At 37.5% G+C, this 17,260-nt stretch overlaps 1 protein-coding gene across 3 annotated transcripts in view; it reads right to left on the reverse strand.

The window, feature by feature from the left end:
* Window positions 1-15,541, reverse strand: part of LOC107581590 (LLGL scribble cell polarity complex component 2) — a 28,670-nt gene extending 13,129 nt beyond the window's left edge. For all 3 annotated transcript variants that reach the window (XM_016267215.1, XM_016267213.1, XM_016267214.1), the window contains exons 1-5: window positions 15,328-15,541; window positions 1,902-2,032; window positions 1,098-1,195; window positions 499-580; window positions 54-169 (exon numbers count right to left, since the gene is read on the reverse strand). In XM_016267215.1, coding sequence (XP_016122701.1) covers window positions 54-169; window positions 499-580; window positions 1,098-1,195; window positions 1,902-1,976 — 371 coding nt within the window. In that variant the 5' untranslated portion in view covers window positions 1,977-2,032; window positions 15,328-15,541. The remainder of the gene's footprint in view (window positions 1-53; window positions 170-498; window positions 581-1,097; window positions 1,196-1,901; window positions 2,033-15,327) is intronic.
* Between the last annotated feature and the right edge of the window lie 1,719 nt (window positions 15,542-17,260).

The raw sequence follows: 17,260 nt of genomic DNA on the forward strand, positions 1-17,260 counted from the left end.
AGCATGATAATATTAGACTGAGGTGAGTCTGTAGGTGCGCATTCCTGACTCACCCAGGTGGACCAGAGAGAGTGAAACGTCCGATTTCAAGCAACTCGGACATGCCGTTATGGGCCCGAAGCGTCCACATGTGCAGACTGTTGTCATCCAATAATGTTACCATCCCTACCTGCAAACTTTTTTTTTTTAATAAAAAAAAAAAAAAATAGACAAAAACAACATCTATTTTTCCAAATAAAAAGAAAATATAAATGTATTTAATTCACTGGGGATAATTTTTTGTTGAAATCATATATACAGCTAATGTGATATAAAAACTCATACCACTACATAATATTTTATTGATACAAACCCTAATTTTAAATGTAATAAAAAAACTTTAACCACCTCACCCAAACCCACTGATTCACTGAAAACCGAATCCCAAAGATTGAACGGGGGAAAAAAAAAATTCCAGGTGAGATCAAAAGGCATCAGGATTGAAGTTCAAAGCCGTACCTGGTTTGGCAGGAAGTGCACCTGTGTAACTGCCGCATTCTCGTCATGCAGTCCCATGAACTCCACACCTGGAGTTCCGTACCTGAGAACTGGTTAAGGAAACACATGGCAACCATTCACACAGAACCTTGTTTTTATGGCAAGTAAAAAAAACTAAACATTCAATTTGCGTTTTTAAATAAAACAAAAATACATCAAATATATTAAATTACAAAACAAAAAAACGATTAAATACCAGACACATAATCTTGGCCACATACAAGTTATTAGTTTCTATTATTTCCTCTTCTGTGAATGACTAACAGAGAAAATTATGCAATAGTATGGGAAAAAATGTTACATGGACATGCATTCTCAGCGCTACGCACTAATATAAACTGTTCCGCCTTTCAATATACCTGCAAGATGGGTGTGTACCATTGAGCCACTAACCACGAGATGAGCTACAGGAAATCTCAGTACATTATCATATCACATTGTAGTCACTCTGCCCTCAGGATTCAGAGACAGGGAAATGGAATGAGATAATTCTAGTCAAGAGTTACGCTATACACAAATAACCCAAAATGTGGAAATGTCTTCTGTTCGTTTAAGGATACAGTTTGATTGCTCCTGATCTGGTACCGATGGCCAGGAGCTCCAGGCTGGGGCTGAATCCCAGAGCACTGGGTTGATGGGGAAAGCCATGTTCTACAGTCTAAAGCAGAGAGGGGAGAAATGAGAGTATGAAATGTTATATTATATGTCTTACACACACTGGCTCTGGTAAACACTTACTACACGGGCAGCTTACATTTTAAAGACATCATAGTCACACTGTTTCAAAGTCTGTTCCAAAATGGAACATATAGGCCTACAACTATGGTGCCTTTAAAGATGCCTCATTTTTGGGGGCAAATTATAAGGCAGCATGGTATGCATCCTTCACAGGGAAGGCAATTCAATTCTAAAGAGCTCGGAAATCCATCCAAATTGTAGGGCTACATGATTAATCAAAATCACACCAAAATTGCATTATGGTTTAGTGCAATTATTAAATCAAGGCTATGATTTAATTATTAAAGTAAATACATTAATTATCAAAATAAATACACATGCTGCATGTTTCAGAGTGAAACACAGCACTGTACTCTTTTATACGCGAGCACCTCATGATGCATTGTTTTCAGTGTCTCCGAGCATCTCTGGCTACATTAAATGCTGCTTCACATGAACTCTGCTCTGAGGTTGTTCAAAAAATGATGAATATACATAAAATACATTAAATGCCAGAAAATAATCATTAAAAATGCGTTCACTAATTATAAATCAAAAACAGAGCTCCTATTAAAATAGCACAAAACCAGTCTTGTGTACGTGTAATAGCAAAACAAACTTCCAACAGAAGATGTGGGCTTGATCACCTTGTTGAACTGATAGAGATCCTGTTTGTGCTTGTCCCTTTGAGACTCATGCCCATGACGCCTGAACCTCTTCATCGTCCCTGGATGAACAGGGAGCTCACGCTGCCCTCTCACGGTTTCTCCTCAGCCACCTGACATGAGAGGAGGGGTACAGGGTTAATCAGAGGCTTTTCAGACAAAAATAAAACCATATAATGTAAAAACATCAAAAAGTAATAATCAAGACTTAAAGCGATCGTTCACCCATAATTTACTGCTCTTTACAGCTGTGGTCACCATTCATACTCATTGTATGAAAAAAAGAGCATTATCCAGCTTCTGTTGTGTTTCACACAACAAATTCAGTAATACAGGTTAGGAATGACATGAGGGTGACCATTTTTATTTTGGGGTGAACTATGCCTTTAAAAAGACACAAACTGAAGCACTGTAAAGGGTGCATAACTTAAGACTTCACACAGGGTTGTGTGTGTATTCCACTTAAAAAAAAAAGGGGAAAAAAACACGGATCTGATAGGATCAGGAATTCCAAGAAAGGAGTTGTGTGCTGTTTGACTGAAACTACCCCCCCTCACCACTCCTGATTCCTCTCTTTCTGCCCAGCCCCCACAGGGAGATTGTGGATCTCTGCAGTCCTGACTGAAGCAGCTTTTGTTCGGAGCTGAACGCTATTACAGTCCCTCCCCCTCATCTGAGCAAACAGCACCTTGATGAAAACACCTGTTGCTCTGGGGAAGCCAAATTCAAATGGACAGAAAAAGGAGAGTTGCTACCTGCTTTGCATTAAAGAGACCACTCAGACTATAACAATACACAATAACCTGTAAATGGATGGGAGTTTCTCTCACCTGAAGCTTGAAACTGTTTGGATTTGTTGTGGGCAGAAACAAAGTCGCCATTGGCTATTTTGCTCCATTTAATGCATCTTAAAAACAATGTTACAACGGTAACCATCAGCAAGCATCATAATTATTATAACTCACATTTGTTTGAAACTAAACCTAACCAGAAACTTAAGTATTAAACTTCAGCACATAACTCGGCCCACACCGTTTTATGGCACGATACACTACTATTTAAAACTTTGGGGTCAGTATTTTCTTTTTTTAAGGAATTAAAACTTTTATTCAAAAGTGATACTAAGGATATTCATAATGTCACAAAATGTTTTCTTTTCAAATACATGCTTTTTTTCTATTCATCAAAGAAACCTAACAACAACAAAAAAAAACACTGTTTCCACAAATATATGAAACAAATATGTTTTCAACATTGATAATAAGAAACTTTTCTTGAGCACCAAATCAGCTGAAAATTCAGCTTCGTCATCAGAAGAATGAATTACATTAAAATATATTGAAAAAAAGTTAATGATATTTCACAATATTACATTTTTTATTGTACTTTTATTGTAAATGGAGTCTTCATGAGCACAAGAGAATTTAAAAAAAAAAAAAAAAAAAACTTCCTAAACTACAGAAATTATGGTTACCATGGTACATATTAATAAGGGGAAGTAGTCATAACGCTCTACATGTGTGTACATAAAACATGCACATACATACAGAAAATAAGTAAGGCTACCAGGATGCAGGCAAGCAAAACAAGAAGAAAAACATTCAGTCAGAGTCTTTGACATTGATTAAATGACAATAAGAACTGCATTCAGAGTAACATACAGTGGGGCAAATAAGTATTTGATACACTGCCGATTTTTCAAGTTTTCCCACTTACAAAGAATGGAGAGATCTGTAATTTCCATCGTAGGTACACCTCAACTGTGAGAGACAGAATCAAAAAAAAAAATCCAGAACACCATCCCAACCGTGAAGCATGGGGGTGGAAACATCATGCTTTGGGGGTGCTTTTCTGCAAAGGGGACAGGACGACTGCACCGTATTGAGGGGAGGATGGATGGGGCCATGTATTGCGAGATTTTGGGCAACAACCTCGTTCCCTCAGTAAGAGCATTGAAGATGGGTCGTGGCTGGGTCTTTCAGCATGACAATGACCCCAAACACACAGCCAGGGCAACTAAGGAGCGGCTCCGTAAGAAGCATTTCAAGGTCCTGGAGTGGCCTAGCCAGTCTCCAGACCTGAACCCAATAGAAAATCTATGGAGGGAGCTGAAACTCCATGTTGCCCAGCGACAGCCCCAAAACCTGAAAGATCTGGAGAACACCTGTATGGAGGAGTGGGCCAAAATCCCTGCTGCAGTGTGTGCAAACCTGGTCAAGAACTACAGGAAGCGTCTGACCTCTGTAATTGTAAACAAAGGTTTCTGTACCAAATATTAAGTTCTATTTTTCTATTGTATCAAATACTTATTTCATGCAATAAAATGGAAATTAATTATTTAAAAATCATTCAATGTGATTTTCTGGATTTTTTTTTTAGATTCTGTCTCTCACAGTTGAGGTGTACCTACGATGGAAATTACAGATCTCTCCATTCTTTGTAAGTGGGAAAACTTGAAAAATCGGCAGTGTATCAAATACTTATTTGCCCCACTGTATATCCAGTAGGGCTGTGCGATATGGACAAAAAAATTGATTTGATCAATTTTGCGATTTCGATTTTAAAATCCCGATTTTGACACACACAGACATGCTTTACAGTCATTAATGCATTCAGTGTGAATCTGAAACATATTTCTAAAAGAAAACCAATTAGAACTTTATCAAAAAGCTGTAACATGTCTCCAGAACAGACATAAGGCAAAATAATCACAAAGTAAATGTGTAACAAAATGTCTCTAGAATAGACATATGGCAGAAAAAATAAATAAAATCCCATGTCCAGGGATTTTTTTTTTGCCATGCATTGGTCATAGAGCTCTTTGTGGCGTTGCCTCAGATGTTGAACTAGATTTGTTGCGCCAAGGTCACACGTACTCCGTCTGCAGTGCGTATACAGTATGTGTATATGGTGCAGAAGCAGCACGGACTCATTTTGCTTTTGCACAGGACGCGTTTGCAGTCCGCTCCTGATCCGCGGCGGTTTACCACAAACACAACATTTATCCATTATTTTCATTTCAAATCCAAACGTTGTTTCTGAAAATGCTTTTTCAGCATTGTGATTCTCTTTTATCACGGTACAGTAATACAACCTTTCATATACATATTCCCATTTAAACTCAATAAATATAACTTTAACTACCACCACGAGTGCATCTATTATTGCCTTGTTTATCTAAAAGTGCACTTTCTGGTTTCAAATCTAGCTAAAAAGCCGGCACTGCCGGACCGCAATCGGGTGCAATGTGAACACTCTTATCCGTTAACATGGGCGCGGACAAAATACGCACCACAGACGGAGTGTGTGAACCTGGCGTTACGTTTGTATGCCTGCCCGGTCTGTTCTGTTCTCGTGCCGATTGGTACGGATAGCATACTGCGGGAGGTCGGGGGTGCGGAAAATCGTGCTATAAAGTGATTTAGAAATCGCGCAAGCTCAAAATCACGATTTTATGACGATTTCGATTAATCGCACAGCCCTAATGTCCAGGTAACATTAACGTCACATCATATTAGAACTGCCCTGAGAACATGTCTAGACAAGAATGCCCTCATAATTTATAACACTTTCTCCAGGCTGATCACATCAGCATATCAACAGGAAAAGGGAACTTTTTCCTACCCCAAATCAATCCCTTCCAAGCATAACCTTCCCAGTGACTCAGTTGCCCCACTCGGCTTAGACACATATTTCTGTGATTATCACCATTATTAGCCAAGAACATTTAGTCATCAAGCATGCGTCTACAAACGCTTCCAGAGAAGGAAAAGAGCTCCCATTTCCTTATTTTTAAGATCAGAAATCCAAGGATTACAGGACCTTGAAGGAACCAGTCAACAAACTAAAAAAAAAAGAGAGAGTCTGTAAAGCTTAGCTTAAGGGACAATGGTAAAGTGGGAGGTCTGCTACTTAAGAGTGAGCTTGGCTTTACGAGGGAAAACTCTCAGCAGGAGAGCTGGAATGGAGTGAAGGCAGGAGAAAAGACGCGATTCATTCACAACTAAAGAGGCCAGAAAGTCCCAAATCTCTGAACACCACATTGATCATTGGGAGCATTTCGTAAAGCAGCTTCAGAGAATTTTGTCCTCAAAGATCAATATTACACCTTCATCCATCAAATCCCAAGTTAATTAGCGGTATAAAAAATAAACTGCATTTTGTTTTGAATCCTGCTGGGAGGAATTATGGCGGAGGAGCATGTGAGGGCATTGATGTGGGAGTTGTGGCTGTAGCTTGTCTAAATTAGAGGTAGGAGGCCTGTGTGGAGAATTCATAGACTTTAAGGAGAAACGGTATGTGGAACTAAGCAGCCGCCATAGAAATACTCGGCGTAATCAGTTCAACCATACAGACGACAGATTCATGGTAGTGGAATATAAAATGACATGGTACATTAGCAGAGGAAGTATTGATTAAACTGCAGCTCTAAAACATGAAGACATCCGTCTAGATAGAACAAGCATAGAACAAAATCCCCAAATTATTGTGGGAAGCATATGATTATCAAGTAGTAAAATCTAGATTTTTACATACAGATTTTTCATTTTCGAAAAGGCACTTTCCAAATAGGAAAATAAGGACCAGTCTTATCATCTGTCAGGTGAAAATAACGGAGTAGAAAATTGTATTTTTCTAAGCGGAGTATTAGAAAAGCACAAAGTGTGGGACAAGTTATGCCCAGTCCTATACGTAGGGTTACAGGTTTGTTTAAATATCCACACCATACAAAGAGCTACATTTTTTACTAAAACTAGCTTAATTACTAAAGCACAAACAACCCTCAAAGCTTTTTTTAGAGAGGCAATTCTGAAAGCCTTGCAGTAGGGCTGGGCGATAAAACAATAACGATAATTACTGCAATATAATTTCTCAATAAAACGGTAACAAGAGTTCGATAAATGTTCAATACAATGTTTATAAACCAAAAGTGCAATGAAACAGCACTACTCATTTGAACGCCATCACACGGAGCATTTATCCGCTCGGCTCAAAGTTCAAACAGCACCGCAGTGCAAGCTCACTAGAGCAGATGTGCTGATAAGTCTCAGTCACACGACCACTAAACAGCGCTGTGAGATCCAGTGTGAAGCGCTTCAATTCAGCGAAGAACACAAATGACTCAGTGATTTAAACTAGATTAAAGCCAGATGAAACAGCACTGACAAACAGGAGTAAGACTGTGAGCAACGAGACAGCCAGGAAGCTTTTCAATCTACAAATCTCCATCATTTACCATGGATTTACTGTAGTAACACTAACTGCACCATGGTATTGTGGCAGAAATGTGGGATATTCATATCGTTATTATATCATTAACGTAGACATGTTTTAAATGTATTAAAGGAATAATGGAATATAATTACAGTATGTTTTGTGATTAAGCTACAGCGTTTGTGCATTTATACTAAATGTATTTAGACTACTGTTTTTCATACAAATACCCAGAAACAATACGGTTACATTTGTACCATGCTATTGAGGTGCCATATTTTAATAATTTTAATAAAACGGTCAGAATTGAAATTATTAGGTTGTTACGATTTTTACAGATGTTCCTGTTTTTAATGATGAACATAAATTTACATCTGCATCCTAACTCAAGCTACTACTACTACTGCCAACTCAAGCTACTGTCAAATGTGCATTTCTAAGAGACAAAAAAAATGTAATATTAATATTGCAGCCTGCACTGCAAACTGCTGAAGATACGCATCATCAAAGTCAGGCAACACAAATCTGATTCATGATTTGAAACTATATCAATCATTAGAACATGCAGAAACTAAGAAATACATTTTTCTATTAAGATATTTATTTTGTTAAGGAAAAATGACTGGAAAAGTGTAACGAATTCAAAAGCGTGAAGTGTTTGTCAAGTTCTGACCATAAAGAGTAGTTTAAAATGTAATATTAATATTGCAGCCTGCACTGCAAACTGCTGAAGATACGCATCAAAGTCAGGCAACACAAATCTGATTCATGATTTGAAACTATATCAATCATTAGAACATGCAGAAACTAAGAAATACATTTTTCTATTAAGATATTTATTTTGTTAAGGAAAAATGACTGGAAAAGTGTAACGAATTCAAAAGCGTGAAGTGTTTGTCAAGTTCTGACCATAAAGAGTAGTTTAAAAACCACAATTAATTGTAATTAAAAAATGTAATTTTCTCGTGATAATTTTTTTGCCCATTTCTCCCAGCCCTACTCTGCAGTAAACGGTGATACTGCTGAAGAAGAATCAATATGTTTATGCCCGGTTCAGACTACATGATTTTAGCCCGATTTTGCCACGATTTGCTTGACGTAAAATGACAATGGGCGTCGGGAAGCAAGATTCCATTGTTTCAGCTCGTGTAGTGTGTCATAGTGGATGACAATCGATTCCGCGTCTGCGATGCTTCACGACAGAAAGACTAGCATGTTAAATTTTTTTTCCGTCGTCCACGACGAGTTCTGTCACATTGGTGACATTGACCAATAGCAGCACAGAAGCTCTTTCATACACAGGTTTCAAACATGGCGAAACGAAATAATTATGAGATGGAGGAAAGGTTCGTGGAGCTGTGGCAACAGTACTCCTGCCTGTATGATGTGTCATCGAGGGACTACCACGACAGAACAAAGAAAAAAAAATGCTGGCGAACTATAGCGGAAGCGCTTCAGCAATGTTTACACTCTTGTTTTCGGAAGTCAGTCGCTAGTTCCGCCTTCTCGATGACTAGCTTAATTACTAAAGCACAAACAACCCTCAAAGCTTTTTTTAGAGAGGCAATTCTGAAAGCCTTGCAGTAGGGCTGGGCGATAAAACAATAACGATAATTACTGCAATATAATTTCTCAATAAAACGGTAACAAGAGTTCGATAAATGTTCAATACAATGTTTATAAACCAAAAGTGCAATGAAACAGCACTACTCATTTGAACGCCATCACACGGAGCATTTATCCGCTCGGCTCAAAGTTCAAACAGCACCGCAGTGCAAGCTCACTAGAGCAGATGTGCTGATAAGTCTCAGTCACACGACCACTAAACAGCGCTGTGAGATCCAGTGTGAAGCGCTTCAATTCAGCGAAGAACACAAATGACTCAGTGATTTAAACTAGATTAAAGCCAGATGAAACAGCACTGACAAACAGGAGTAAGACTGTGAGCAACGAGACAGCCAGGAAGCTTTTCAATCTACAAATCTCCATCATTTACCATGGATTTACTGTAGTAACACTAACTGCACCATGGTATTGTGGCAGAAATGTGGGATATTCATATCGTTATTATATCATTAACGTAGACATGTTTTAAATGTATTAAAGGAATAATGGAATATAATTACAGTATGTTTTGTGATTAAGCTACAGCGTTTGTGCATTTATACTAAATGTATTTAGACTACTGTTTTTCATACAAATACCCAGAAACAATACGGTTACATTTTTACCATGCTATTGAGGTGCCATATTTTAATAATTTTAATAAAACGGTCAGAATTGAAATTATTAGGTTGTTACGATTTTTACAGATGTTCCTGTTTTTAATGATGAACATAAATTTACATCTGCATCCTAACTCAAGCTACTACTACTACTGCCAACTCAAGCTACTGTCAAATGTGCATTTCTAAGAGACAAAAAAATGTAATATTAATATTGCAGCCTGCACTGCAAACTGCTGAAGATACGCATCAAAGTCAGGCAACACAAATCTGATTCATGATTTGAAACTATATCAATCATTAGAACATGCAGAAACTAAGAAATACATTTTTCTATTAAGATATTTATTTTGTTAAGGAAAAATGACTGGAAAAGTGTAACGAATTCAAAAGCGTGAAGTGTTTGTCAAGTTCTGACCATAAAGAGTAGTTTAAAAACCACAATTAATTGTAATTAAAAAATGTAATTTTCTCGTGATAATTTTTTTGCCCATTTCTCCCAGCCCTACTCTGCAGTAAACGGTGATACTGCTGAAGAAGAATCAATATGTTTATGCCCGGTTCAGACTACATGATTTTAGCCCGATTTTGCCACGATTTGCTTGACGTAAAATGACAATGGGCGTCGGGAAGCAAGATTCCATTGTTTCAGCTCGTGTAGTGTGTCATAGTGGATGACAATCGATTCCGCGTCTGCGATGCTTCATGACATCACAACAGAAAGACTAGCATGTTTAATTTTGTTTCCATCGTCCACGACGAGTTCCGTCACATTGGTGACGTTGACCAATAGCAACCCAGAAGCTCTTTCATACACCGGTTTCAAACATGGCAAAACGAAAGAAAGATGATGGTGCTGCTAGGTGGAATTATGAGATGGAGGAAAGGTTCGTGGAGCTGTGGCAACAGTACTCCTGCCTGTATGATGTGTCATCGAGGGACTACCACGACAGAACAAAGAAAAAAAAATGCTGGCGAACTATAGCGGAAGCGCTTCAGCAATGTTTACACTCTTGTTTTCGGAAGTCAGTCGCTAGTTCCGCCTTCTCGATGACATCACATGCGTCGTTAAAGACAGCACGCGATGAATGGTCAGGAAGCAACGTGCAGTCTGACATGTTTCGTGTCCACGACACGACTTTAGGAGTCAAAATCGTGTAATCTGACACAGTGACCAAAAAAAATATCATGTAGTCTGAACCCGGCATTAGAGATTCCTCTGTTAAAAGTCATGGTGAGGGGTAGGGGTGTGCGATATTGACAAAAAATTCTATCTCGATATTAAAAAAAGAAAGAAAAAGCCAAAATGTGAAATTAACAGGTGGCAGCAAATCACTGTTAATAAGTGAGTCATTGCGATTGAACCGAATAATTTAAACGGTTGATTAATTCAGGAACGAAATACTGTCAGATATATATCTTTTCAACTGCAGTGTGTCAAAAAATATTTCTGCTTTAATTAAATTGTTATAATAACTGTTAACAGTTATTTACAAAATACATTTTAAAAATATATATATTATCAACAATATTGAACACTTTATTTTATTTATTTGCAACTATAGCTGGAATTTATGCAGCAGAATACCTGTACTAAAATGATGCAAGATAAAAAGCCAACGCATGACATGAAACAAAAAAAGGTAAGGCATAAAAACAAATTTATATCATCGACTAGGTGCAATGCATAGTACACAGCTCTGGACCGACAGGCCTGTGTATTGTGATTAAGTCAAGACTGTCATAAAAGATATTGCAGGTACTCAATGTAACAAAGTCCATAATGAGTAACATATGACCTGCGAGTAAGATCATAGACGACAGACATTTTTGTTTGAACAAAACTGTTCATTCCAGTCAGACATCCAGCAGACAAAAGTTCATAGTGCTTAAAAAAAAAAAAAAGAACAGCTGGACAGGATGAGGAAGTGTTGGATGAACTTCCTCTCATTCTTACTGGTCATTGTAAAGCTGATCTCTCCCTACATGCTATCACCCACGCTAACCGTTTGTTGCTGTGGAAGTGAGAAGCCTTTCTTTACCTTCTCTTCCTCTCTGTGAAAATGTAAAAATAAGATCTTGTCTATAGCTATGGGGTGTGTCCCGCCACAGGATGTCAGTCCCCAAACTCAAGCCTTTCCTGTCTTCTCTGAGAAGGGCCATGAAGTGAAGCATAAAAACCACATTTACACTCGAACATCTCAAAGTGATACATCAGACTGGTAACCAACTAGTTGCAATTGATACGTTTGATTGATCAATTGATTGACATTTGCTGCTCGAATGTCAAGTCCGGTAAAAGGTAAATACCGAGGCGGAGTGCCACCACACCTAAAGTCTTCTGTAAACAGTCATCATCTATCTGCAGCTCTTCATTAACTGATGGCAACAAGTTCAATTTCCCTGGACCTCAGAGACATAAAATATGAAACAACAGACATGCGAATGAGCAAGAACATTCTTATTAAAACTGTGGCCTAAATAGAGCAGCCTAGCTGCATTAACTTTGAAGCAAACAGGTGTCAAACAAGGCAATTCATACACTAATGTTCAAAAAAAGGGTCGGTTAATTTTTTGTTTTTGAATGAAGCCTCTTGTGCTCATCAAGGCTGCATTTATTTGATCAAAAACACAAAGTAATATTGTGAAATGATTTCAATTTAAAATGACTTTTCTATTTTAATACAAGTAATTTATTCCTGTAATGGATGCATAATTGCTCCTTAATGCGTCCTTGCTCGATAAATGTATTAACTTTTGTATAAAAAAAAAATCATACTGACCCCAAAGTTTTGAACGGTAGTGCATGCATAACTTTTTTTTTTGGGAAAAAATTTTAAGACATCCTGGTAGACTAAAATGTGGATTTTTTTGAACATTGTGTTTCACAAAAACATCCTTCTCTGACACGTATTTCAGGTCAATCCTTGTGTCAACACAAGCATGAAGGGTTTGAAACGAAGTCTAGTTTGTCACAATTTTAAATGTGTTACCCGAGATCACACTGTACAAGTACTTTGCATTGGCTCTCCACAAGGGCAAAGCTCAATCCGGCCATACATTACAGGCAGCTTCTGAATTAAATGACCCAAGATTAATTACAGATGACGCCAACGGTCCTAATCTCGCTATTGTCTATGGCACAACTGTTAGCCAAAGTCGGTAACAATATGTTTAATCCACAAATTAACTATGAAGGCTAATGAATCAACTTTAGTCGCTTTACAAACCAGGGAAACATTGACATCAGGAACAAGAGTGAAGCAACATGAGAGTCTGAAAGGCAGAGGCTTCATCATTCTCGATTCTCAACCTGTCAGACCGGTGGGGCAGCCTTCCACCAATCTATGCCAAGGACAGCCAATTCCCCAGTCCTTACCAAAGCACTTTAACTTTACACTCAACATATGACCTGCGAGTAAGATCATAGACGACAGACATTTTTGTTTGAACAAAACTGTTCATTCCAGTCAGACATCCAACAGACAAAAGTTCATAGTGCTTAAAAAAAAAAAAAAGAACAGCTGGACAGGATGAGGAAGTGTTGGATGAACTTCCTCTCATTCTTACTGGTCATTGTAAAGCTGATCTCTCCCTACATGCTATCACCCACGCTAACCGTTTGTTGCTGTGGAAGTGAGAAGCCTTTCTTTACCTTCTCTTCCTCTCTGTGAAAATGTAAAAATAAGATCTTGTCTATAGCTATGGGGTGTGTCCCGCCACAGGATGTCAGTCCCCAAACTCAAGCCTTTCCTGTCTTCTCTGAGAAGGGCCATGAAGTGAAGCATAAAAACCACATTTACACTCGAACATCTCAAAGTGATACATCAGACTGGTAACCAACTAGTTGCAATTGATACGTTTGATTGATCAATTGATTGACATTTGCTGCTCGAATGTCAAGTCCGGTAAAAGGTAAATACCGAGGCGGAGTGCCACCACACCTAAAGTCTTCTGTAAACAGTCATCATCTATCTGCAGCTCTTCATTAACTGATGGCAACAAGTTCAATTTCCCTGGACCTCAGAGACATAAAATATGAAACAACAGACATGCGAATGAGCAAGAACATTCTTATTAAAACTGTGGCCTAAATAGAGCAGCCTAGCTGCATTAACTTTGAAGCAAACAGGTGTCAAACAAGGCAATTCATACACTAATGTTCAAAAAAAGGGTCGGTTAATTTTTTGTTTTTGAATGAAGCCTCTTGTGCTCATCAAGGCTGCATTTATTTGATCAAAAACACAAAGTAATATTGTGAAATGATTTCAATTTAAAATGACTTTTCTATTTTAATACAAGTAATTTATTCCTGTAATGGATGCATAATTGCTCCTTAATGCGTCCTTGCTCGATAAATGTATTAACTTTTGTATAAAAAAAAAATCATACTGACCCCAAAGTTTTGAACGGTAGTGCATGCATAACTTTTTTTTTTGGGAAAAAATTTTAAGACATCCTGGTAGACTAAAATGTGGATTTTTTTGAACATTGTGTTTCACAAAAACATCCTTCTCTGACACGTATTTCAGGTCAATCCTTGTGTCAACACAAGCATGAAGGGTTTGAAACGAAGTCTAGTTTGTCACAATTTTAAATGTGTTACCCGAGATCACACTGTACAAGTACTTTGCATTGGCTCTCCACAAGGGCAAAGCTCAATCCGGCCATACATTACAGGCAGCTTCTGAATTAAATGACCCAAGATTAATTACAGATGACGCCAACGGTCCTAATCTCGCTATTGTCTATGGCACAACTGTTAGCCAAAGTCGGTAACAATATGTTTAATCCACAAATTAACTATGAAGGCTAATGAATCAACTTTAGTCGCTTTACAAACCAGGGAAACATTGACATCAGGAACAAGAGTGAAGCAACATGAGAGTCTGAAAGGCAGAGGCTTCATCATTCTCGATTCTCAACCTGTCAGACCGGTGGGGCAGCCTTCCACCAATCTATGCCAAGGACAGCCAATTCCCCAGTCCTTACCAAAGCACTTTAACTTTACACTCAAAGTCAGGTGCAACACTATAGTCTCTGAACTAATACAGATAAATAATCATGCCGATCAATGTATTCAAGCAACTATCCTCACCTTTTAACTAAACCGGTTCTTTATTATCCGACCTACTGATAATACAACCATTTGTGGGGTCTAATAATAGTATTTACAGGTCAAGTAACTTAGTTTAACAATTAGACAGAGCCCAAGACAGAAATTTTAATTCTCTTTTGAGCATTTAGAAACTATTTTGCATAAATAACAAGTGTGTGTATAATATATATATATATATACACATACACACACACACACACACACACACACACACACACACATAAAATGGCTGATATATCGAGTGCTATTAGATTAAGTTTGATATCTGAGTCTCCATCTGGGATAATTTTTGTTTTGTGCAACTAACAAAATTAATGAGGTAAATGCTAGTAAAATATTGAAACACAATTGAAAGTATGAGACAGTATGTTCACAGTACGGGACATATATCTGCTTTCCAGCTGCTGATCGGAGTAACTAGAGAACTAATAACACATTCTCTGCTCTCTCATTCAGAGAGCTGTAGTTTCATGATAGTGTGGACAACCGTGGAGAACAAGGTCAGAACTAAGTGTTAGTTTCGTTTTAGTCTGAACGTTATTCATTAGTTAGCTGGACAATACTCAAAATGCAAAAGAAGAGATTAAACAACAGATTCATCTGCAAACAGACAGCTTGTACCCCATTACAAAAACATATGTTAAGTTCATACAGAGCTGTAAGTTAGAATTCACTGGTTGTGCCTCAACACTTCGTGAGCTTCCTAGCTAGACAGCATTTGTAGGTATTATATGAATATTCGTTTGCTCGCTATCTAAACATCTCAGTACGTTTTGAGACACATCCATAGAGTCGGTGAGTGGAAACACCTGTGGCCGGGCAGCAGTCGACGGGCCCGGGCAGGACTCACCTGATTCACCGCGGCCCAATGTCCCGGCACTGTCCACGATTCAAGCGGGTTTGCGCAATTATCCTGAGGTGAAGAGGGAAACCACAGCAGGCGGTGAAGAACAGCAAACTCAAATTGAGTTGACCTCGCCTTCGAGGTCTGTGTATGGACACAGTGGTTGAGGATTATCAGTGCAGTGTTTCCTGCTGCGCTTACTGCTGATTTGCGCTCTGGCTCCTCCCTGAACAAACGCCTTCCGGGACAGTTCAGCGTGCGGCCAGCAGGGGGCAACACACTCCAGAACTCTTTTTTTTATTTTATTTTTTTATTTTTTTATTGAAGATATAACATTCACAGGGGATACAGTCATAGCAATAAATTACACACACAACCAGAATACAAAACAAATATATAAAGAATAATAAAAATGAGATATAAAGAACAAAAACAAAAATTAAAAATTAAACATCTTTTCACACTCTAGAACTCATTAGATAGAGCTATAGTACACATCATGCTAGTTATGCGGTCTTCAAATTCTGCTGATTTAAATACAATTAAAATAATAAATGTAAATAAAATAATGTATTACATTCACGAGAATCTAATGAGAATCACCACTGAGAATAAAGGTAAATACAAAAAAAGTTTAAATAATATTAAAATAAAATTCTTAATGTCATAAAACGCTCTTCATCTTCACAATCAAAACATTTTGAGCTTTCATTATTTCTATTTTGGAAATATCTTTATTTATATTAAGTACACACACGTCATTGCTAAACGAATGCTATACTTATGCTTACTGTACCTTGTATATAAACAAAACAAAACACTCTTCATCTTCACATTAATATATAAGTACATTATTTATATATGTACTTGCTATGCATACGCTATACTTATGCTTATTGCATGTAAACATCATTAGCATTATTAATTAAGTCAATAAAAGCAAGTTTGTTACACAAACCCTTTTTATTGAAAATGTTAATCATTGTGGGAATTGGGCTTCTCAATGCAAGATTGTACAGAATGCACATATGCATATATACACACACATATATATATATATTCTGATTAATGTACACTGATTAGTTATAAAAATGTAGACCATATATATATTTATATATATATATATATATATATATATATATATATATATATATATATATATATTATATATAAAAATATAGATCAATGAAAATAGTGCATCTGTGCAGCATTGCTGACACAGAAGAGCGCACGCTGCTTATTTTTTACACTGCGTTATTTTTGCTTTCTTTGCTTACAAAAAGTATTCTCGTCGCTTCATAACGTTACGGTTGAACCACTGATGGCAGATGGACTATTCTGACTATTCTGTCTTTCATACTTTTCTGGACAGTGTAATTTACTTGGCAGTCAATGGGACAGTCACAAGCCTCCTGGTTTTCATCCAAAATATCTTAAATTGTGTTCCGAAGACGAACAAAGCTTTTACGGGTTTGGAACGACATGGGGGAAAGGGATTAATGACAAAATTTTCATTTTGGGGTGGAGTATCCCTTTAATAAATGTTTTGATATTATTTTTGCATATACAAATTAGTAACTAAGTATGACCGATTAATTCTAATGTGACAGAAGAATTTGAATTGGCAAATCTACTTACCTGCAGTCAATGAGCAAAGCATGGCCATCTTTACCCAAAACAGACACAAACTGGTCCATGATGCCACACCATGTGTTCAGCCTGCTGACAGGCCACTGCCTTCGCTACCTTGATCCCCATCATCTGTGGAGGGCCAGAAAACATTAGAAGGTTAGATCTTGGATTTCTTTTGAAGTCCAGGAAACTGATAACTACTATACACATCTTTATACACAAAATTAAAATTTTAAATAACTGTTAATATATTTTAAAATGTAATTTTCAGCAGCCATTATAACAGTGTCACATGATTCTTCAGAAA

This window comes from Sinocyclocheilus grahami, unplaced genomic scaffold, assembly GCF_001515645.1.
Source record: "Sinocyclocheilus grahami isolate Dianchi unplaced genomic scaffold, SAMN03320097.WGS_v1.1 scaffold36.1, whole genome shotgun sequence".
Taxonomy (NCBI): domain Eukaryota; kingdom Metazoa; phylum Chordata; class Actinopteri; order Cypriniformes; family Cyprinidae; genus Sinocyclocheilus; species Sinocyclocheilus grahami.